General features: G+C 38.4%; 1 protein-coding gene across 2 annotated transcripts in view; it reads left to right on the top strand.

Moving 5' to 3' along the window:
* NPAS3 (neuronal PAS domain protein 3) overlaps nucleotides 1-25,239 on the top strand; it is a 664,058-nt gene that overhangs the window by 436,485 nt on the left and 202,334 nt on the right. For both annotated transcript variants that reach the window (XM_009902996.2, XM_054162086.1), the window contains one exon: nucleotides 22,360-22,449. In XM_009902996.2, the coding sequence (XP_009901298.2) occupies nucleotides 22,360-22,449 (90 nt within the window). The remainder of the gene's footprint in view (nucleotides 1-22,359; nucleotides 22,450-25,239) is intronic.

The raw sequence follows: 25,239 nt of genomic DNA, 5'->3' as shown, positions 1-25,239 counted from the left end.
CAGTCTTCTGCACTTTGTTGCTTCATTTTGTTTCTCCTAGACAAAGTCTGGTTCACATGTCTTTCATATTCAGACAAAACAGCTTCCTCTTTTAGACTACCAGACCGATGGGCATGTGATCAGGCAAGTGCCAGTTGTTAGTTCTGGTTGTGACATACAACTGACCTAAAGCAATTTAGAGATGTAAATGCAAGCTCTGGTCAGGTGCCAGCAATCTCTAGCAGTACTTATGTGTGATTTAAATGGAATCATTAAGGTTTTTCTGGTAGCTGTCCTCCAGTGAATTTCTGCAAGGCATGTATAAATTCAGATTTTATTCAGATTCATAACTTGGATAAATGAGATCAGGTTTGAACAGAACAGTCTAGAGAAAAGGCCATATGAATTTTTTTTTCCCATGGGCAATGTAGAAGAGTCTCTACCACACTTCTGAGAACAGCTAAACCAATTTGACTGAATTGTCCCAGAAATTCAGCCTGCAACAGATACCATAGAATTAAGAAATCTAAAATTGTGTTTGCAGGATGAAATCTGTGCTGCTTCATAAAAGAATGTAAACCTTCTAAGATTTAAAACTAAAAATAATAATAAATTGTGAAGAAATCATGGACATGTGTGCTTGCAGTCTATTAGCCTGGAGAAGAGGAGGCTCAGGGGAGGCCTTTATTGCTGTCTACAACTACCTGAAGGGAGGTTGTAGCCAGGTGGGGGTTGGTCTGTTCTCCCAGGGGGCCAGCATCAGAACAAGAGGACACAGTCTCAAGCTGCACTAGGGGAGGTTTAGGCTAGATGTTAGGAAGAAGTTCTTCATAGAAAGAGTGATTGCCCATTGGAATGGGCTGCCCAGGGAGGCGGTGGAGTCAGCATCACTGGAGGCGTTTAGGAAGAGACTGAATGGGGTGCTTGGTTGCATGGTTTATTTGATTAGGTGGTGTTGGATGATAGGTTGGGCTCGATGATCTCGAAGGTCTCTTCCAACCTGGTTAATTCTATTCTCTTCCATACTTCACAATATGTTCCAAAATTGGTTTCCTTCTATGCTGGTTAATATTTATCTAGTTAATCTTAGTACTTACAATGATACTACTATGTCAGTTAGCAACACCAACAGAGTAAGAAAAGGAAAAGGGAAATCTTCCCTGCAGCTCATGTTCTGGATGTTGGGTCAGGGTTGTTTCATGGCAATTCATGCACCCCAGTTGCTGGGAAAACCAGTCCCATAAGTTTCTCACTAGTGTTATTAGAGACTCAGTAGTGTATACATCTTGCGTACAATGACTGTATGTCCTTCCAAAATCACATTAAATTTATTTCATTATATTAGCAGATTGATGTCTACTGTTCCCCTTTCATTCTTATCATAAGGCAAGTGAGCAAGCTGAATACATTTTAGGGAAACTTGTAGCCCTCATCATATATGCAACCCAGGAAAATGTTGGCTGACACATTATACAGCAATGTCAGAAGGGGATGGGTCTCCTAAATCACAGAATGGTTTTCGTTGGAGGAGACCTTAAAGACCATCTAGTTCCAACCTCCCTGCCATGAGCATGGACATCTCCCACTATACCAGGTTGATCAATACCAACTCCTTTTCAAACTGCACCAGTTCTTGTGCAGTTAACTGTTTAACTACCTTGATTACATCATGGTTGCTCCTGATAGCCACAGCTGAATAAAACCGGGAGAGCTGCATCTGTTTATTTGTATTATGTACCTACCTAACAGTCTGAAATAAACTTTATTACTAAACCACCTTTTAGTAGGGGTAAATTTTCACAGATAGCATGCACTAAGTTTCTGATCAAGGTGGGATGTAAAGCTCATCTTAATAACAAATATTAAATATTATATACTGGATGAGTAGTAGAAAAAACAAAGTATATAAATGCAGTCACTAGGATGTGGGGGTTTTTGTGCTGCTGGAAAGATGTATGGATCTATAGGGATCCAGATCCCACACAGAGGCAGATGGGGGTGTAGACAAACATAGACACACATTTTTTAGCCTTTGTAACTATGAAGAGATTTCTAGAAGAGGAAAAAAAAAAAAAGGTGATATTGTGGTATATATTTTGAGGGTTTTTAATTAGCCATGAGGTGTTTGGCTGATAGGTCAAGTGTAGAGTTGAATAGCAATGTAAAGTCAAAATGAACTGACATTTTTACATTGTATGGCTTTTCAGATATTGCATCCTTAAAAATGAGCAAAGGCCATTTTACTGTACTAGAAAGCTAGTACAGTAGGTGAGCTGCCTTCAGCTAACATTGATCAATAAATTTCCACATTGATATATACACATCATGTACCAAACATCTTCAGCTGATATTAACACAAATGGGAAAGCACTTGTCTAACACAAGACAGCAAGATGTTTTCCTCATGTTCTTTATTACTGCTAGGTGATTCTTGAAAGTATTGCTGGAGATCTTTGTAAGGGGAAAGAGTTTGTTCTATGACAGCAGATTTTCATACTGACTGTGTTTTCTGCTAACAGCTGTCCAGTGTTGACCAGTGTAAGAACAGCCTACTTCAAGAATTTTTTTCACTTGACTTGCATACTGAAGTCTTTTTTTAAGGCTATGCCTTGGACTGTCAACTCTGGACAGGCTCACACAGCTGAAATATTTGGGCAGTATTGTTTTAAAATACTACAGAAAACCACCAGCAGTTTGTAAGGGGAAGAATAAAATGTTCTGAGGTATGGCCAGGGGTATTCTCTTACATGAAGATACTGTGGGAAAATTCATCATTTTCTGCAGTTTAATGTTTTCTAGAGGCAGTATCAGTCTTTGTAAGCAAAGGATAAAAGTTATCCCTTGCAGGAATAGGTTAGTAATGTAAAAAACTGGGGGAAAGAACCTCCAGAGGAAAAGAAATCCTCCTCCTTCATCTCTGCTTCAGTTCAGACATTGATGAACTGGTATTGGGCCGTACTTGCGCCTCTGCCGCGTAAGCGGCTCTGGAGAAGATATTGTTTGTTAATTTTCTGTTTGCAGCACCAAATAACTTTTAGATAGCATACCTCTCTGTTCTCACAGCAGTCTGCAACTGGGTGACATTCATTCTATGAAATTATTTACTAAAAGGGAAACTTAGCATTGTTATCCTGCTTTTTTCCTTCCGTTTTCTCCTCCCAAACTCCTCTGTATTTCTGTCCCACTTTTCCCCCTATGCTGTACTTTACAGTAACTACTTTTACACATTTCCCATCATGTTTTCAAGATCTTCAAGAAAATTTTGGTTTGTTCCTCCTACTAAGTTCTCCACTGTCTGTTTTCTCTTTATTTAAAATTTTGTTTTAGTTCATTGTTTGTTTTTACTGGTTTTGTTTGGTTTTGTTTGTTGAATTTGTTGGGGTTTTGGTTGTGGGTTTGGGGTTTTTTTTTTTGGTTGTGTTTGGTTTTGGGTTTCTGGATGGGTTTTGTGGAGGTTGTGTGGTTGTTTTTTGGTTGGCTGGTTGATTTTGGTTTAGACCCTCAAATCCCCCTCCTTTCTATCACTCAACTATATCAGATTAATCTCCTTCCAGCACATTCTGGAACCCACTCCAATCCTTTAGATTAAAGAAAAAATGCTCTGTCCCAAAGGCTGTAGGTAGGACCTAGGAATGTGAGCTTGATCTGGAACTGTACCTCAGAATAGGTGAAGATTCTGAGTTAGTGGTGAAGAAGCTGAAGAAACAGCTAGTTCAGGAGAACAGTCTCAGCTGAGTTTCACGTTTAGAATCTGATTCATTTCCAACAATTGTTGAAAAGATAAAATAAAAATAGGAAAAGGAAAAAAAAAAAAAAAGGAGAAAAGATGTTCAAATATATAGGACAGTGAACATGTAAACTCAAATTTAAAAGACATATTGTATTTTAGTTCTAAGAGCTATACTCTGATTGTGTAGCTAATGTCACACCTTGGTCTGAGACATTTGTGGATCGATTTTAATTCTGTTAAGTCGAAATTTAGTGCATGTTTCTAGTCCACGGTTAAGTACTGGTTTTCTTCTTTAGGGAACAAAAATAACCTCTAAAGTCTCATAAAAAACCTTTGAAAAGTAAATAAAACTACCACCCAGGTAATCACATTTTCTTATTATTTTTCTGGCCATTGCAATACAGCATTGCTTCTAGGACCAGAATTTACAAACACCTCCAAATCATACTTGGAAAAATAACATTGTATCTCACTCCATTGCGTTGGAGTTTGTAAACCTGTTTGTCCCATCTCTGTGGCTGTGCCAATGGTAACTAGAAAGGGGAACCTTAGCCACTGTATTATGCAAGATTTAATGTTCCCTCTTTTTAAATAGAAGTTTCTAATTGTTTGTGAGTAAAATCTGCTGAATATGAATTAAAGTCATGTGTCTTCATTGAATCTGCAGGCTGCAGTGAGCAGTGCCTCCTAAAACTGGAGTTTCAGTGCAGTTAAAATATTTTAAAACAGTAATTGCCATTAGTTGTATTCATTTTCACCAGCTTTGCAGCTCAAAAAAAGTGGGAGTTTAAATATCAGTCTTGCTGATCAGGTGTAAAAATAGTTTCAACAACAATGCTTTTGTGCTGGAATGTTTTAAGATGCCCAAATTCTATGGCGAACCAAGATCATGCCCCTTGTTGTTCCCTGTGGAACTCAGAGTAGGTCCTGGATTGGCAGCCTGAAAAAGGTGGTCTGCTACTGAACCATATGTCCATATGTCATGTGTCCCAGTCTTGACCTGAAGAAAAGAATAAGCTTCATATTAATTCTTCCCTAGTGTTTTGATGGAGATAACCAATAAGGTTGCAGCTGTAATTAGAATGTTTGCTGCAATCACATTACCAAGGCCAAGCAGCAGCTACAGGCAGGTGACAAACCTTCAGCCTCCTAGAGGTGAGAAATAAATTTCTCTGCCCTTCATAAAGTATTTTTAAAGGACATGTTGCTTTTAGTGGGAAAGTAACTGCATTGAAACCAATTATTAATGTAGATCTGATGCACAGGGCCTTGAAAAGATAGGCCCTGAAAAGCAGTGTTTATAGAAATAGCTGTAGCCAGGCATACACTAGAAATCATAATGAGGCAACTTAGTTGAATCTGGTTTGAGATTTTTCTTCAAATTCAAAATGTTGTGTATTTTTCAGAAATGGCTATTTCTCTTTAAACTCAGATACTCCTGCCTTCTCTCATACACACAGAGATTTAATTTATTTCTTTTTCTCAGGACACTGTGTGAGCTGTTCATTACTGACATCTGCCCACAAAGTTAAAAAACAATTGTCTGTAGACTTCATCTCCTCCTTGCAGAAGGGGGTGGGTGAGGAGTGTTTAACCCAGTTGTAAGCTCAAGGACATAGCTATCTGTTCCCTCACTGCTGGAGATGGATTCAAGAAAAGTATCAAAATTAAAAAGAAAATGAGAATTTCCAGCTTGAGAGGAATAGAGGAATGTGGTGAATTCCCAAGATTATTGTTGTGTCTGTGCTGTTTCTTCCATGTTCCATATTAAGCTCCGTTTGTGTCCATTTGGCAGAGGCTTTGGCCGATTATGCTGCTTGCTAGCAACTATTGTGGCTGAACTCTATGTTGTGCTAAGTTTTGGAAGACTAACTTACAGCTGTGGGTACCTAGCTTTCAGAGCCCCTTGCACATGGTAAAACCCCCAAGGACAGTCCATACATTCCTTTCAAACCCTGTGATTCGGATAATGCAAAGCTTTGAGGTAAAGAAGAATGTTTCCTCCTGGTAGTCTTTCCTCTCTGCATCACGTTGCTCTTTCTCACAGGAGTGGCAGAATAGAGGCTTATAGATAATTGAGCTTGCTGCTTGTTTCCTGAAGAACCCCCACAACCCTGTTTTTAAATCCTTGAATTTGGGTTCCTGGCCACGAAGTTGCATATATTTGTCTAATATATATCACTTCTTTCCATCTACACTTACCATTTTTTTCCTCCAGAGTGAAATTCATCCAGTGTTTTGTGTTTGCTATAAATACACATCTCAGCTGTATTTCTATCCTTTGTGTCAACATTAAAATTCCCTTGTTCTATGTTTAGCTTGAATAATTACCAAACCATTTGCAATTAGAACTCTAGGATATGACCTCACACTGATTTATTCCTGTGTTTCTTTCTGTATTTAATACATTTCAGATACTGAAAATACCAAATCTTTGTCCTCTTATTTTGATGTTTATCAGTAATGGAAACATTCCAAAACAATCAGCCAAATACCTATGCTTTGTTCATTTATTGCCTTCTCTGAAGATAAATTGACTGTACTCAACTCTCTTCAGCATTTTTCTTCACCTAGATATTATTGCCTTGTGCAGCCACCCCAAGGTGACTGTTATCACTTAATTAAATCCTTGCACGCTGGGAAGAAAAAACAACATTGTTCGTTCATAACCCCAAGGAGGTGGTGGGTTTTTTTTTTCTTTAAGCCACTAAGCTTTTTCCCTGTTTTATTAACTTATTCCTGGCTACAACAAGACATACTTTGTTGATGAGCTAAAGGTTGTATTAGCTTTTTATTTTCTGGGTAAACTTATCTTTTCTCTAGGAAAAAGAAAAAAGAGATGTGGGCATTACAACAAAGGGAGGGGGGGGTGGGGAAAAAAAAGGGAACTCTCCAAACCCTGCATTTCTAGTAAAGGTCTGTGTAAACTTCAAGCTGGTAAAGAGGAACAGGGGAGTAGCAGGAAGGAAATGAGAAAATAAAATGCAAACATAAAACTGGAACAAGACAAAAATGTAAGGTGACGTGTATATACACAGAGAAACTACTGCAGTGCTAAGGGAAAATTGGCATAAGGAATAGCATTTTTTAAGAGAAAAAATATATCAGGGCTCTTTATGTTACCGTCCAGGGCAGCATCTTTTTATTAGCCTCTTGGTTAATGTCTTTTCTCTGTCTATTGATTTTAGACTGCATAACACTGTGCTCTTGCTTTTGCCTTTGCATTATTTTTCCATAGTGCATAACCCTACTCGGAAACTGTAAGAGGAAATCTTGCAGACGAGCCATTCATTGCATATGTGAGACCTGTGATTTTCTTTTATGTTGTTTTAAGCACAGTACTTCATATGAGAAAGTTCACTTGAAGCAGTGAGTTGCCAGGATATATACAATGGTTTTAGCTGCCTTTTTGTTCATTTCTAGTCCATTAAATGTAGGACTAGAAAATAGGTTTATCCACTCTAAAATTTGGGCTCAAGCAACCATATGTATTTGCTCATGATGCTAAATCATTTTGCCACCTGCTGTGTTCAACAAGCATTTACAAATAGTAAATGCTATTTAAAGCTGTAATATTTACAAGAGCAGTTTGTGCTGTGAAACCATTTGTATGAGAAGCATAACATTTTATTGTGTAACAGGAAAGAGCTTTTAAGTAGTTGGATAATTGTGATTTATGAAATATTACTACCTCTGATGTGTAGACTGTAATTATTGTAGGTCAGAGACAGCAATAGAAGTTGGTGTGTGAAGCACAAAATATTGATAGATTCATATGGATTTGCTCCAAATCCAGCATGTCTGGAGTATGTAGCAATAGTCAGGCTCTGGAAATTCCCTGTTCATGATAACTTTATAGCCTGAATTCTGGGATTTCTTTTTGTTCTGTGCATTAGCATTCTTGTCTGTAGCTTTCTGAATGAAATTGCTCATGTTACAATGTTTGTACAGCTTCAATTTGTCTCTTTCATAGCAATAACAAAACTCTTTCCATTTACCTTCACAGATTCTAGGAATGCTTTCCAATCTGTGTGCAGTGGATCTGTCATCCACACCGATTTTAACTTGTGCTCTATGTTTTTATTTAACCTATTTTAACTCTCAGGCCTGCAGACTGTCACTCTATAGATCCATATGCATATCTTAATGAACAGATTGCTAAGGTATCCAGAGCCTCTTTTATTTGGAACAAAGGCAATAACAAATGTACCAGTTATCAAGAGTTTAGGTTTGGTTTAGTTCCAGATTACTGTTAGAGAGAGGTCTAGGAAAGAGCAGTTCTGCACTGAATTAAGTTTTGGTGATGTTCCTCAGTAAGAGTTTTAGGAGGCAGCCCTAGGCAGAAGCTGATGTTTAAATTTGGGACATTAATTTCAAATAGCTGTAGTATGTACATATTTACTTACCAAAACTTGGGGGGGTGGGTTTGGTTTGGGGTTTGGTTTTGGTTTGATTTGGGGTTTTGTTTTGGTTTGGGGGTTTTGTTTGTTTGGTGGTTTTGGGCATTTTTTGTTTGCTTTGTTTTGTTTATTTTGCTTGGTTGGTTTGGTGGCTTTCTTTTTTGTTTTGGTTTTGTGTATTGGTTTTGGTTTGGGTTGGGTTTATTTGCTTGTTTTGGTAGTGGTGGTTTTGGGGGGTTTAAGTGGTGGTGATGGCTTCCCCCCTCCCCCCCTTTTTATTTTTTAATGCTTTCCTAATTGGAAAAATCTTGGCCTGCACTTGTTGTATTCTATGATTCTTCGTAAGTATTTTTGTTACTAGTTTGTGATATTAGTGAATGGCATGGCAATATCATTGCAGGGTAGGGAAGAGGCAATGGAAGCTTGTGAGAGCTGGGCATTAGGAAAAGCTTTTTCACAGAAAGAGTGGTCAAGCATTGGAATAGGCTGCCCAGGGAGGCAGTGGAGTTGCCAATCCTGGATGTGTTTTAAGGTCATTTAGATGTGGGGGTATGGTTTTGGGGTGGACTTTGTGGAGTAGGGTTAATGGTTGTACTCGATAATCCTCAGGGTCGTTTCCGACCTGAACGTTTCTGTGATTCTGAGAGAAAATTTTGTTGCCAGAATATTTGGCTAGAAATATATGGCAAGATATATTGTGGTTTCAGACAAGGATGCTTTAAAGTTTCATACACCATGAACGTCCATCTTTTAGGGTCAAAAAAGCATTCTGAATTTCTAAGCATTCTCATGTGCTTATTTTATTGTCTGTTAAAAATGTAATTTAGAAATAAAAATAGCCTGAAGTGCCATAGGAAATCGCCTCAAGCAAGTTGAATTGTACTCCTGCTAAGAATATTGCTAGGCTGAAAATACTGTTTAGATTTTAAACTCCAGTCAGAACTCAAACAGTCTTCTCAGATGTAGAAAACATTTGCTTATATTTCTGTTGCAGTTATCTTGTGTGTGTGCGCTTCTGCTCTTTCCCATCTGGTTTCAAACCAGAATCAGGGAAGGACTGATAAAACATCGTTTCTTTTTCACTATAGTGACTGAAAACAGATTGAAGAAATTCAGATAAATGTCGTAACTCGTTAAGGCATGACCACTTAAATTTATTTATTTCAAGTTGGAAGGGTTGCTGCCAATTAAAAAGGCAAATTTACATGCAGAAGTCTAACTATACTGCTTTTTGTGTTGTGTGTCAGGCATCATGTTCATTTGGGCACGGTATGGGAACAGAATCTGAACTGGAAAGACGTTCGCATAGCAGCATAAAAAGCACTGACAGCATCTAGTTGCCTGTTTGCTAGGACAAGGGGAAATGGGTTTAAAGTAAAAGAGGGTGGATTCAGACTAGACCTGAGGAAGAAATACTTCATGATGACGGTGGTGAAACACTGGAACAAGTTACCCAGAGAGGTGGTAGGTACTCCATTCCTGGAAACATTAAAGGTCAGGTTGGATGGGGCTTTGAGCAATCTGATCTAGTTAAAAATATCCTTGTTCATTGCAAGGGGTTGGACTAAGTGACCTTTAAAGGCCCCTTCCAACCCAGACCATTCTATGATTTTAATTGATTCAGGCTCAAGGTAGTTTTCCAGTCACTTAAGGAAATAGATGAAGAGGGGGGAAAAGGAAACAAAATGCAGCTATTGGAACAAATAAAAGGATGATTGAGGAAATTCTGGTTTGTATTTTATATTTTTACAAAAAGATTGAAGTTAAACTTGTGCTCGAAGTTCTTTCATTGACGTTCCACAAATAAGAATTGAAAGTGTGCTGCACGCCAGCTAGCAGGAGCAGGAATTCAGAACTGCACAATAAAGATGCAAAGGTAACTGGCGGCAACTGCCTGCAATTTAGACAACTGAACAAACATGGAAGGCATTGCCTAGAATGTAGAAGAAGATACTGTTCAAGGCAGGACACAACTGCTGATACATGGGAGTTTTTAATGGAGTAGGAAGAAGGAAAACTTGACAATGGGAGCAAGAAGAGCTAGTACACTAGACACACTGCATGTTTAAAGCATCATAGTAAGGCAGCCAGTGGCAGAACAAGAGGACACAGTGTCAAGGAGAAGTTGAGGCTCGAGGTGAGGAGAAAGTTCTTCACAGAAAGAGTTATTGGCCATTGGAATGGGTTGCCCAGGGAGGTGGTGGAGTCATCATCCCTGGAGGTGTTCAAAAAGGGATTGGATGTGGCACTTGAAGCCATGATTTAGTTAGTCATGAGGTGTTGGGTGATAGGTTGGATTTGATGGTCTCTGAGGTTTTTTCCAACCTTACTGATTCTATGATTCTAAGCATCATGTTGGTTTTCTCTGACTGGTTCTGAGTATTAGGAAAATGGTGCCAGTGTTTGGCAAGAGGAGTTACGTTGGGGAAAGACTTTTAAGTTTCAGGTCTGTTACAAATTGAAGTGAAATGGATCCTAACAGTGCAGACCAATAACATCAGTTTCTACTTGGGATGTGAGATGCAACATGTAGACTGTGGACAAGTGCAATAAACAGCATTAGGGTTGGTGGTGTCAAGACTTATTTGGGACTCTTTAGATAGTGTGGCATGTGGATTATTGGCACAAATGACAGCTACTGTACTGGAGCACCCTTTGATGAACAGGTTATACTTCATGCTGCGTCTGCTCTAGGAGACACCTTAAGGCTACATCATGATGGTGTGGCTGCACACTAAAACCCTGTGGTAAAAAGTACAGAGGAACATTTTCAGATGGTTACTGTGAAACTGTTTTTAAAAGGACAAGAAAATACTCTTGATTGAAACCTTGTGTTTTCAGCTTCCACTGGTGCTGTATGGATGAATCATAATCCCCTCAGTCCTCCCCAGCCCTAGAAAATAGGATTTTATTATGGAAATGCAAACAGACTCTTAATTATCACAGTAGTCAGAGGTGTCAGTATAATATATTAGCTTGTGTTTAAAAAAAGAATATAAACTTTTTTTTTTTGCACTGAAAGAGCTGCTCTGTGCTGTTGATATGCTGGAATTTATGCAGTGAGCTGGTAAACAGCAAAATCCATACTTATCTTTACCTACACAGGCATTAGAGGTGAGCTCAAAAAAACCAAACCAAACCAAACAAAAAAACCCCTAACCAAAACAAACAAAACCCCAACAAAACAAAAACACACACAAAACCCCCCGCCCAAACGAAAAAGGCAAGGGAGGGAGAAGCAGTTTTTCCTTATTGTCCTGCTTGTGGCATAGCTACATACTATCTTCTCACCTGGTCTTGTATTCCAGCTGTGAAACAGGAGTGGAAGGTCAACAGCAATGGTGTTTTGTAGTGACAAGCTGAGTTCTTTCCTGAAATCATTCAGGACCAGACCTCCAATTCTATGAGGACAATTGATCCTCACATAAATGTGCATGCCCTGCTTTTGTGTGAAATGTGCTTCTGTAACCTCAAAACCCTTAATGGAAGTACAGCAACCCGGCACAGAGATATCAGCTTTGCTGTGTAGGATGCAGATGTAGGGGAAGATTTTGAAATACTTCTGTTAATAATGAAGTTTCTAACTTGCTTGAGGAGGTTAGCAGTTGTTCTGTTAGTCCCACATATTCACGGTACTCCTGTGTTTCTCGGCCTTTCCTGCACATCTGAGTGAATGGAGAGCAATTCTATGGGTACCAGGATAGCACAGCATAGTTTTCTGCAGATTTCCATCTTGTCCTCTGTTGGCTTCTGTGTCTAAGACAACCTCAGCCAGGTTGCACTATTTCAGTGCTCAGGGGATTTGAAACATCTCTATTTTGTCATCTCTAGTGCCATAGGAATTCACAGTCCAGCATTTACTGCTGCAGAGGCTCTCAGATGATCAGGTCTCCATTATCAGTATTTTCACCAAATTTGTAGGAATTGCTCTGAGACCTCTGCCCACTGTCAAATCTAGCAAACATTAGCCATGGATTGGGATGCTGGACATACAGACAAAGGCATGCAGAGGAAACCAATTTCAAAGTGGGAAGAACCACTTCACAATCTGTGCCTCTATAAGCTTGTTTTAGTAACTAGCAGATTCTGAATCATGCCAGTCCAGATTCTTCTTGTTTCAAAGGTCACAGGACTAAGGAGTCAAATAGCAGCAACAGTTCTGGAGGCTCTTATGTGCTGTTTTTTTTACTGGAAAAGCTGCTTTAATTTAGCCTGTATATGGATCTTCAAAAACTTCATAGTGGACATCTGTGGAACTGCTTCACACCCTCATAGGTAGAGAAAGAATTGGTATAGCCAACAGAACTCCTGCAATAGTACAAGAATTGATAAAAGCTGAAGGAACTCTTAGCTGATTAGGACCAGGTTTTGTCATCTTTGCATTATATCATGGGATAAGAAGCTGAAGATAAGAGCAGAAGTTTGGATTTTTTCCCATGTATCTGCGAAGGGTCACAGTTAGGAACGACACTAGATTGAATGGATTTGGGATTTGTTCTACTTTCTTATTGTCTGTAAAGTATTCTCAAGGTGTTCTTTCGAGAAGGGTGTAAATCAAAATGATATGCTAGGCAAAGAACTCAACTCAATTTCTCATTCAGATCTATTTTGGTTGTCTCTGTTGCCATCTAATAGATTAAATATGCTAAACATAAGCCCCTCATCCTGTTCTTCCCTGAGCACAGCCTCTCTGCTTCATATATATGAAATTGTGTGATGCAAGTGAGAACACATGCACTCAGTTCTGGGCTAGAGATCTAATTCTAGCAAGCCAATTGTCAGGATCAATCACCAGAGCATCTGAGTACCTACTGAGTGCAGGTGTTACTTTAAGAGTGCACTTAACTCTTATCACAAATTCTTCCCTATATTTTTTTCACCTTTTTTTTTTTTTTGTGGGTTTTTTGGGGGTTTTGGGTTGTTTTGTTGTTGTTGTTGTTTCCTGGACAGCAGGCATTTAGCTACCTTTATCTGTTTACTTTCACATAGAGCCAGATTGTGAAAGAAAGGCTGACCAATCAGGCAGATACAATGATTGAAAGATCATTTTGTATACATAAACTGAAATATTAATAGATAACACAGAAGAGCTTTAAAATTGCAGCTTTGGAAACAATACCATTCACAAAACTGCTTGTTCCCACAGTCAGTTGTGCTTGGATAGGTGCTTCTACTTGCACAGTGTTCCAGTCAGGTTAAATTCCCACAGTCTCTTGCTGTGTGGTCTGAGGTGCTGGTGCGGAGATTCTGACGACTCTCACTACCATAGCTCCTGCTACTGGGGGTCACCTTACTCTTTCAGTTTTGACACTTAGGTAGTAAATGTTAGTCAGGTGCATACAGTGGCAAGTCCTGCACTCAGGACAGCACTTCTGGGTGCACAAATGCATATGTGTTTGGAATATTTGTGCCATCAAAGGGCAGAAACCATTTGGTACTCAAACCTTATGTATCCAAAGCAAAGCCACTCCATGAACAGGTATACACTTAATCCTGACCCCAGGCAACCACATTCTCAGGGTGAAAAATATATCATGTGATCTCTATATGATGTCTCATCCTAAATAGATACAGTTGATTGCATTAGATGGCATGCAGTTATTGGCATCATAATCTGCTGTCCAAACAGTCTGGATCCAACAGTAGGAATCCTATATAATTGAAGGGAAGGAGCTCATCAGGAATTGGCATCATAAAGATGAAAGGTCAGTGCTTTAATACACAACTCCCACAAAATTGAATTTTAATTAAGTGCAACAGTGTTGAATCCCTCCCTCAGGAGTCCTTTTTCTCCCCTTTTCTTTGCAATGATATATATAGCCCTCCTCTCAGGAAAGGGAATAGCAAAGACAGTATAAATGTTCTGCCTAGTAAGATTTTAACAAGAAGTTTTCAGCAGTGGCTAGTATAGCATGTACTAATGTAAATCAGTGTTTTGTTCTAGTAGTGAATCATTTATAGAGAAGAAGGGACAATGAAAATTAGCATTTGCCAATGACAACAGCAGTTTTTAATCTTTTCTTTTGTGTGTGTGGGCCAGTGGTTCCCCAAAACTGTCCATTGGTAGTTGAAATACTATGTGGTGAACTTAAGTCTGTAGACAGCAAGCTTGCTTTTCTCAATGACCTTTCACAGCCTCTTCAAGCAGATCAGGTTGAAGTTGTTCGGAATGAATAGCTCACATTCTCCAGACTGTTGGATAGTTCAGTTTACAGTTTGAGTAGTCAAAAGTTGAAATCAGTCAGATGGAAGACCACAGATTGGAAACCACTGCTATGGAGAGAGGGAATGTACAGTTTACTGAACAACTTCTTCCAATAAAGCTGCTATAAAACTGTCTGCATGTCATGTAAAAAAATTACTTCCTGCCTCTCCTTACTGGGTGCTACTCACCTTCTAAAGTGTTGCTCAGGAGAGGTTGCTTCCTCACCCTCACAGAAAAACAATCCAAAAGCTTCAACTTGTAGTAGGTCATCACACATTGAAAATCTTAATGCCATGGAAGTTAAAATAACCTTTGCAGTCAGCTGACTTCAGCAAAGCTGACCCTGCACTCTGTAAAGCATCTCACACCACTTCTAACAAATACTTTAAGTCCCTCACAGCACATGAATGTGCCTTCTGCATCAAAAGCTACATGAAGAATTTCGACAGTTTAGCCCAGCAATTTAGGTCAGTTAACCAGAGACACAGAGGATATAGCAAAATAGTGCAAGTACTTCCCCCCAAAATTTCCTGGAGATAATTAAAGATCATCTGGCTTCTATCATGTAACTCGGTTTTGTTGTTCTTATCTGCATTTTGGCACTGAGACAGTTGTCTGCATGCTGTGTGAAGGGGCTTGCCAAAAAAAATATAAAAAATGATCTTATGATAAACTGGGTGCAGAGTAAGTGCAAGCTGTCTGCCCTGGATTATTTTGTTGTATTTTTGTCTACATTGGTAAGCCTCGCTGGTTTTGTCTTCCAATACCATTGCAACATAACTCAAGGATAGTTTATTTTTCCCGTACTGTGATACCAACTTTTCATCAAGTTTAACAGCTTTCATGGTTCAGTTTCCTCTATGCAGTCAGGATGGTTTGAGGTTTTACAGCAATGCAGAATGGCCTTTGAGGGGGGGTTGGGCGTGTGTGTGGGGGTAGGGGGTGGGAATTGGTATCTACAAGGCAGAGATCCCTAAAAGTCATTGGTTGCTTTTGTACACACACACACAAAATTTGTCAAACTCTTAATCTCTGATTTATTTTTTTCTGCTTACAGATTTGTAATCTTTCTGTGCTTCTCAGGCTCATCTCTGATACTTGCCAATCTTTTATCAGAGAATAAACCTGGCAATACACGTTAAGAACCCGCCTGCCACCTTGAAGCATTATTCTTGCCTCTAAACTTTTGTCCTCTGGAACAAAATCTGTTTTTTCTAATCAAGTAGTAAATCTGCCTCTGCAAGTTTTTGCTGCTTCAGTTACATAAACATACTTACTCTGTTGAGTCTGGCAAAAGATGCATCAAGGGAATCAGTAAACTTTTCTCTTCCTCCTTCATTTCTTGGCTCCAAGCTATAGAGCAGACCTCATTATTATTGACACATTTATTTTTTGGCACTACCTTGTTGTCATAAATTGCATCCTGACCACACAAGCAAAGAGCACGAAGATGGCAAATTAGGAAGCTGGCATCAAAGTCCATTCTAACCACATCCTTTGAGCTTGTCTTCTTACTTCATCCTTTTTTACTGAAGCTATTTTGGTGCCAAATACATGTTGCTTTGTTGCCAAATATGTGTCATTAATTCAGGAGGAGTCTATGGTCATGTCAGCCATATAAGCCATTATGGTGGACTGTAATTGAAAAAATGACAGTGGTTTGAGGTTTGAAAACAGGGGTTTCTATATGCTTGATGCTGGAAGTTTTACTCAGTCATAAAAAGCTTGTAGCCCAAGGAACACCGCAATAAATCCTATGCCTTTTTATTTTATTTGGGTGTTTATTTTGTTTTATTTTGTTTTCTGCCAGGGATCAAAAAGACTAAAGAGAAGGTATAAAGCTTTTAGAGTTTTGGGGTGGGTTTTTTGTGTGTATGTCAGTAGAGGATCCAAGCTCATTTTTATTCATGTGTATCAAATACATCCCATGTAAAATGCTATTTTCAGGAGAAATACTCCAGTTGTCTTGCAGTACTCAGGTACAAGATTTGACCTTGGTTTTCACTACTATGCAGTTATGCTTTTGTATGTTTCTTGGTGTTGCTGGAGGATATTGCCCCAATATCCTAACAGCTGGAGCACAGTAGATGTGCACTGGGGCTTTGAATCAGGTTTCAGGTAGCCACCCTTTATGCCTATTATTCCATTTTAACCTCCCCATCCAAGAAAGGTTGCCATATTCAAATGAAACTTTTTCATTGTGGTGGGTTTTTTTTTTGTTAAGGCATGCTGTAACACAATAAATAAATTATGCAATGATATGTTTATTATAACAGAGGGCCTATTTGCTTTTGTAAATGTCAGTTGCATACAATACTGACTCTCTTAATAAAAAGCGAGTAAAATAGTTTTGCTGTTATTGAATGTTCTATGCCTAATTGCTGACAGGCTTTGTCCTCAAATTAATGTTCAGCTCTGGTTATAATATCATTATGTCATAACAGTGAAAAATTCTAATTAAGATGATCTGTTTGCCAGGAAAAGTTTAGTATATCAATTAATCTGTTTTATCAGGGGGAGTATTCCCTTCCCCAGCCCCTGTCTCCTGATCAGACCCTGAACGATTGGAAAAACATCACAGATGCACGCTGCATTGGACAAAGAACACATGCATGCATTTAAATCATGTATATCTTACTTTTTTACTGATGTAATTGTGAAATATGTTCTTTTTGCATTCATAATTAGGGGGTGGAACAGATGGTGAAGTCTTAGTTTAAAATAATCTGTCATTAAAATAACCTAGCCTACTGGTAATTCTTCACTCTAACTGGAGTTTAGGTCAGGGTAACAGGGTTTTTTTGCAGCACTGGAATACACTAGAAAGAATTAGGGACTTCATGGATAGTATGAAATATGAGGATATTCTCCAGAAGGACACTGTAGTAAGACTGCAGTGAATTAAATTTGCCCGTAGTGGGAATATGCAAAAATGGCTGGGACAAAATTCCTCTGACAAATATAAATCCATTTAGTGCAATGCATTATACATTAGTGCATAGCCGGTCAAAGTGGTACAGTGGGTTTCATATCCTGAGAGGAAATAATCTCACTAGCCTACAAATACTATAAAAGGCACTTAGTATTTTGGGTTAAAAACCCCCTGCTTTACATTTCCATATTATTCTGATGTCAGAAGGATATAAATTATAATTATTGGCATTATTATTCAGAAGTGCTGTAGCTAGTGACTTTTTACATCTGAGTCTCACTTCCTTCATGTCTGCCACATTGACTTGCTGCTATGTGACAAAGGAAATCTTGTATCAGGCCTGTCCAGCTAGTTTAGAACAGTTTCCAGGAATAAGAAAACTGGCTCAATAAATCAGATACTTGCATGTCTTTAAAGCGTTTATTTTAGTGTTTCCTCATCCTCGAGCAGCTTTGAAGAAAGCATATAGATTTCAGCATGGTATTATGATAAATCTTCTTGAGGAGGGGCAAGCATTAACATTTGTGTTGGTTCTTTTTCATCTTAATCCAACCTTGGTTAATAATCAGAAAATTCTACATAGTGGGTAAGAAGATGTAATTAACCCTTTGACCCCAGAATCTTAATTGGCGCCTGTTGAAAACAGTGGGGCAGTTTAAAAAAAAAAAAGAAGGAAAAAAGAAAAAAGAAATTAAAAACTAGCCTGTGGTGATTGAAACAGCATAATACATAATGGTTTTCTGAAATTAAAAGTACTGGGGAACTTCAGCTTTAATCACATTTTGCGCAAACCCAGAAAGAGTAGGTTTCAACAAGAAGTTGCCGGTCTTCCTTAAACTGGATTGGGCTCTGAATCGGCATTTGGGGTCACCCTAACCCTTTCTCAGCTGCCACACGAGTTGGAATAGGACTGAGTTTATGACAAGCAACTTCATTTATGAAAATAAAAAAGCAATTAGGAACGTTTTCCTAACAGAAGACACTCTACCTTTGTATTCACGACCTCTGCTCTGATGAAAACAGGGCACGGTACGGAGACCCAGCCTGCAGGCCCTATTTCTGTGTGATAGCTGTGGCACATCTGAATCAGAAAGCCTCCCTGCTTTTGAACTAGTGAAACTGTTCAGAAATTCTGGCTGGAAACTACACTGTGATGCTCATTTTAAAAGAGAGATTTGAAAGCCAACTAAAGCCAGTACCCTTCCTTGGGTTTTTTTATTACGGCGATGATTATTTTTTTTTTTGGTCCTTAATACTTCCAGAAATTTCTCATTAAGCCAAAACTGTTTGTAAAGAAGTGGTGTACAATGGCATCGCCTACTTTTCCTCAGTGTATAACATAACCTCTGTTGTGTTGCCTGCCACCTTCTGTGAAGCTGCTCTCTTGGCATGCACAAAGGACACACGCTTTATGAAAAATTGAAAAATTTCACCACGCATTACTTAAATAATAAATATTCATAAATAATACCTATGAATAACCAATGAGACAGTCCTTCAGAACTGCTGTTTGACCTGTAGAAGGAACAACAACACTGTCATAAAAGTGGTTCCACTGCAGCCCCTTCATACCGGTGGGAGGAACTGTCTTGCGTTGGAAGGTGGTGGCTCTTTGTCCCCCTGTTTTTATTGTCAAGTTTTTGTCATGTGTGAGGGCTTGAGCTTAGTGCTTGGCACTTTTGGTTTAATGTCTTTGTGTGCAGGGCATGGAAGTGGCTGTTTCATTAGCTGTTAATCAGTAGCTTTTTCAAAATGCAATTGTATGAACTCCATTGAGTATAATGCTGAATTTGGTCAGTGTTTGTACCCAAGCATTACTTCAGGGAGGTGGGAATTAAATGGAGGAAGAAGGACTGATCATGATTTAGTAGTCTTGGAATAGAATGGAATGGAATGGAGTGGAGTGGAGTGGAATGGAATGGAGTGGAATAGAATAGAATAGAATAGAATAGAATAGAATAGAATAGACCAGACCAGACCAGACCAGGTTGGAAGAGACCTTCGAGGTCATCATGTCCAACCTATCATCCTATACTATCTAATCAACTAAACCATGGCACCAAGCACCCCATCAAGTCTCCTCCTAAACACCTCCAGTGATGGCAACTCCACCACCTCCCCAGGCAGCCCATTCCAATGGGCAATCACTCTGTGAAGAATTTCTTCCTAACAGCCAGCCTAAACCTCCCCTGGCACAGCTTGAGGCTGGAGGTGATTGATCACCCAAGAAGCCAAAGGAGTCATGGGTTTGCTGCACTGGCCCTGCCATCACCATAGAGGTGCCCTACCCATAGCACCTCCTATAGTAAACTAGGAGGCAAAAGTAAGGAATAGTCTCCCAGAAAGAAAAATAAGGGTTAGGAATTAAAACTGTTTAACTGAGAGAGCTGAAGTCAATGGCATGGAAAAGCAGCAAGTGCTTACAATGTCTTAACACTTCTCACTAACACTCTTCCCAGTTGCTGATGACTTTCCAAACTTTAGCCATGAAGACTGAAATGTCTTTGTACAGCTGTATTGGCCAGAGATAGTTTTATTTGTTTGTATTCTTCTAGCAGGACTGGTTTCAGTCAATTCCAAAACAAGACTGAAGAAAACATATCTGCATAGTCAGTACTAAAAGCTTTCTTCAGACTTCTGTCATTAAGAAAGCTCAATTCCTAGACAAGACAACATGTAGAAAAGAAGCAGGGAAACCATCAGTGGCTCAGGGAATTGCTTGTTGCTGTTCTAACAAAACTCTATAGAGATCTGCCAGATATTTACACAGTAATGCACTGTACTAAGCAGACCAGATCATAAATGTGCTCCAACTGTGTGTAACTCAAGCAAAAGAACAAGGGGAGCATACTAAATGCCAGGATATGTAAAAAACTAAGATGAAAGTTGATTTTATGTGATGCACAAATAACTCGTGACATTTCTTTCTTCAAGATATAATTGAGCCAGGATTCTGTGCCTCCCCGAAGGAAAAACAGCCAACCAGCCCCCCAACAAATGAAAACAAACCAAAACAAGAGCATGAGATTGGAAAGAAACTTCTACTAGGCTTGTCATTACCTACATAACCATTATGGATATTTCAAAGACTGTTCTGAAGCACCTAGGTACACACTGTCAGACCCAGGAAAACCAACAACTGCTGATAGGTCGTTAGTCTGATTCAGTATGGCAATTTATTGTTGCTCGTGGAGAACGGTGTTCTAGCAAGCACTTATATAGGTGCCCAGGGAATTAGGGTGATGGTTCTCAGTTTTATTTCTAGCAGAGGATTAAATTTCCTCAAAAGAACAAGGGACACAGCATCAGGAAAACTGAAACCTTTAATATTTACTCTTCTGATCTTTTTCTGGTGGGGAAAGTGAGTAGGAGCAAAAGAAATATACATAGTGGGGGAGATCAGCTGTGTAAAGGTTTTAATTGTCCCATTATGGATCTAAGTTTGAACTTCACTGTTCCAAATTTTCCACCTGTTATTGATGTTAAAATTCAAGGAACTGATGTTAATCATTTGAAAAGAAATGATGATGATTTATAAGAGGCCATAAATGGCTTGCATAATATAAATGTTTTTGCATGAAGGAAATCTATGAAAATTTACATTTTTATTAATTCATAAATATAAATTAGAGTCTTTCTTTAATGCAGTGTCTTTAGTGAGGGTTTGTTTTCCAATATGTGGTTTATTATTTTTCGGAAAACACAGATTTTTGAGCTAATTCCACCACCTACTACATCAGAGAGAGGTGAACACTTGCCAAAGACAGCTTCTTACCAGCAGTGTGTTAGAAATTAATCAAGGAGCAGAAGCATAAAAAAGGAGAAAAAGTTAAAAACTCTCAGAAATCACTATTCTGTGTTTGAAAAGGAGTGAAATGATTGCATGACTCTGTCATCCTATAGCTCCATCAAATTTGTTTGCATCTCTTATTTTTTTCCTTCCAAGACTAAGTTGATCTCTCAAATGCCAGTTGTATTTTTACTTTACTTGTACCTTTCTCCAAAGAGGATACTTGAGATGGGATTTTTTTGTTGTTGTTTTAATTGTTGATCCCAGCACTTGGGCTGTTTGTTATTTTCTGAGTTGTTTTAGCATTTCTAATTGATGGGATTTCATGATTTTTACTTTTGCACTAGTGAAAGCTTGTTTGCCAGGAAGCAGCCTCATAAAAAAAAAAAGCATAAAAGTAAAGGCACACGTGGTTTATGAAAGGCAGTTTCTCCCTAGTGAAGATCTGCTCTTATTCCTAGAGATGTATTTCCATCTTGATGTGCAGTGATTTACTCTGTGTGTCAGTTTAGAATATAGTCCTTTGTTTATTAACTGCACTCATGTTTCAAAAGGTAGGCATTAATCTGTTAGTTGCATTCTGCTTTTTGCAGTTGCAGAGGAAACCCCTTCAAAAATTTGAGCCTGTCAAAGTAAAATCTGATCTAGAGTTTTACAGCAACGGGATGAAATTAATAACATTTCTATAGATCTAAGCTGTAAACATATTTGACAGTAATCTGCTGATTGGCTTTGTTTGTTGTCTCACAAAAGGAAAAGGAGGTTGTGTGTGTGTGTGTGTGTGTGCGTGCTCGTGTGTGTGTGTAATCCTCAATTAATTAACAAATTATTGAGGTCCATGGTGGTTTGAAGGATGGTAGGATTTTATTTTCTCTTTTTTCAGTTTTTTGAAGTGGAAATTCTCTGCTTTGATTCTGGGGGTAGAGAGGGGGAACTTCTTGGATACCATTTGGCTGGAAGGCTATTTGTTTTCCTTATTTATTTCTTCTTGTACAATAATGGAATAACATTTAATTTTTCCATATTTCTGCTGTGATGCAAATGAGATACATTTTAAACAGTATTGGCAGATGTAAGCATGTCAATAAGTCCTTGAACTTTGGAATATACTCATAGTCTGTTAATATAGAGACAGAATGTAAAGGAACTGTCTTAAAGATTCAAACTGAAAGCGTTCCTATAGAAATCAGAGCATTTTCCTCAATTTGTTCCATGTTGCCTTTGTTTGACTCTCTTTCTATCTGGAACTTAGAATTTTTTATTAATCTATTCACTTTTTGTTTTGTTTTCTTTTCTTTTCTTTTTGTTCCCTTTACTCTGTAGTCCCTGGATGGATTTGTATTTGCACTAAATCAAGAAGGAAAATTTTTATACATTTCAGAAACTGTCTCCATCTATTTAGGCCTGTCCCAAGTAAGTATGTTGCTTTCAATCCTAGAACATCATTGTGTATGATTTGTTCTCCTGTTTAGAGTTTTGAAAGAAATGTTTATTTGGCTTATGTTTTTGTTGCATGGATTATGGAATGAGTTATTTCAATTTGCATCTGCCTCATCTCGAGAAGTAATTGGAAATGGTGTCTGTCAGGATTGGACGCGGAGCTAAGACAAACTTGCGCGTGAAAAGTTTTTGCCATGAAGGATCATTATTAATTTATTGAGAACAAATGAAATTTCTTTTCTCAGTTGTTTTGAACTTTAAACCTCTATACCTGATAGGAAAGGGACACACTAATAGTACTTCCCTTGTGTCCTATTACTGGATGTTTATGGAGTACCCTGCATTATCCAGGGAGCTGACACGATGACAGGGAGTCATTTGGAGTCAAGAAATGCTGAAAGAGACCATTAAAATGGCTTGCAGGGAGGGTTCCAACAAGGACATATTTTGCTGCTTTCACAAATGCTCACTAGTATGAAAAGACAAATTTCTAAAATATAATTGTTTAGGGCTTAATTTATGTTTTTTTACTTGCAGACAACTGTTTTGCAAAGATTAAAAAGGCAGGACAAAAGTTGCTTGTTGATGCACATTCCTAATCCTGCAGCATTCAGAGATGTTTAGGAAGGAGAGCTTCTTTCTGCTTGTACTTAAAAATGCAGCAGAAAGATTTTGCATGATGATTTTCAGAGGAGGATAATCTGCTTCTGTTACAGTCACCCTGAGGAGCAAAATAAAAACTGAGATCGCATTTATTTCAGCTCCCTTAAATTGGGACCCGTTCTGCTGTGGGGAGGCAACTATTAGCCCTGGCAACTGTCAGTTTTGCTGTGCCCCAACAACAATGAAATGGGCAAATTTAACATTTGTTGCAGAACAAGGCTAATTTAAAATATTATCTGGTGAGAATCTGAATAGAGGTTCATTAACTCCTCAAAGAACACGCAAGCAACTGGCTGTAATAAGTTCAGTAATTGTTATTTTGTGCTGGCTTTAGCAAACCAAATGGTGGAAATGGAAGCAGAGCTGTTTCTAACTCCTATCAGTATACTTGTCTCTCATTAAAGTCCCTCGTTTTGTAATAGACTTTAATCCATGCCTTAATCTGTTTGGGAGTTCGTATCAAGAACCTCAGATTTTGAAACTGGTGCGCCACCATGTCGCTAATACAGTAAAGAATTGGAACCTTAATGTTTATTATTGTCTTATGCTCATATTAATCTGTTTTATGCATAGTATCCAACGAAGTTTAATAAGCCAGTAAAGAAGAAGGATGGATAATTAGTTTAAGCAGGTAAATGCTAATTAGGAAACTCCTGAAAGGCATCCATTATACACTAGCTTAAAACAAATTTTACAGCCCTGGTTAGTGGTGTAATCCAAATTCTGTCAAGGCAACTGCATTTTCTGTAATTGAGATGTGTATGTTTGCTTTGCATAACAGATGGCTCTGTATGCTTAGACTGATAGCTAGGAAAATAATAATTGCATTATTCTGGCCAAAAGAATATTAGCTCTTGGGTTTTGGCCATTTCAGTCAGTCCTCCTGCCAGCACAGCATATGCACATATATGGATTGGATTTTCAAGGAAATTGATGCATCTGGAATAGTGTGGCCATCTGAAATATCATCTGTTCAAGAAAAATTTGGCTTTAACCCTATGCTAGTCTCTTGTTAAAAGCATTTTCTGCCACTGTCTTTTTAACTATAGGAGTTGGTAAATCTTTCCTTACCCTGAGCTTGCGTGACATTGTCAAGACTTTACACTTCATCTAAATCTCCATATACATTTCAAGCAAGTGTTCAAATAAATGCAGCAATTGTCTTTGTATGTTACAGTATTTGTTATGTCAGGACAAACACCTCCTTGCATTCACTGCTGAAACCAAAATTTAGAACCAGGACTGTGGATTTTAATACAATAATAGATGAAATCTCCTGAGCTCTACTAAACTGTGTGATTTTTGATTGCTGTTCTTCTCTTCCATCTTTATGGTGACATTTTGTATTGCACAGACCTACTGTGTTTGTATTGTTGCTATATTATTCTCTTGGAGTGATATTCTATAGCTAGGTCTCTCAATAATGACAAAAGAAATTCTGTAGCTGCTTGTTACTAAATCACTACTCAAAGGTTGCTGCAAAAAAAATATTTGCAAGAACTCCTTTAAAACAGTTTCTGACACTGTGCATGGAAATGCTGCTGTTTGCACTAAAACTGCCTTAAAACACTGGTGAATGCTGAATTTCTGGAATGGTGCTATGTGATATATGTGGTGCTGCATTTCTTGCACTGCAGGTGAACACTGATAGGTCTCTATCCTGGTACTCCCCAGCCATATAGAGAATCTCCAGGTAATTTTGCAGTTCAGAAAATCTGGGTGTACACTATAAGCATTTTTATTCGAATCATCTTCTTGAAGTGCTGACTCTGGAGTCTCATTTTCTAGTCAAATGGCTTCTCAGAGACTTCATCCTTGTTTGGTTGGGTTTGATTTATTTTTTTATTTTCTTTTTTTAACTAATATGCATGGAAATAATCTACAATGTATTTTGGACTGGCAAAGCAAAATCTCCTGTGTCTTAGCTAAAGGAAAATAGTTCTTGTGCTGAATCTCAGCAGGGGAAAACAGTTCATCATGGAACCCATTTTTTTCTGTTTTGAACATTGAGAGACAGTGGTACAAAACAAACTCATGCTGGGGCTCTAAGATAGCTGCAGTTCTAGTAATAAAGAAGTCTGATTAAAAAATATCCTGGGA

This window comes from Dryobates pubescens, chromosome 5 (genome assembly GCF_014839835.1).
Source record: "Dryobates pubescens isolate bDryPub1 chromosome 5, bDryPub1.pri, whole genome shotgun sequence".
Lineage (NCBI taxonomy): Eukaryota > Metazoa > Chordata > Aves > Piciformes > Picidae > Dryobates > Dryobates pubescens.
This window is presented reverse-complemented; position numbering and strand designations above follow the sequence as displayed.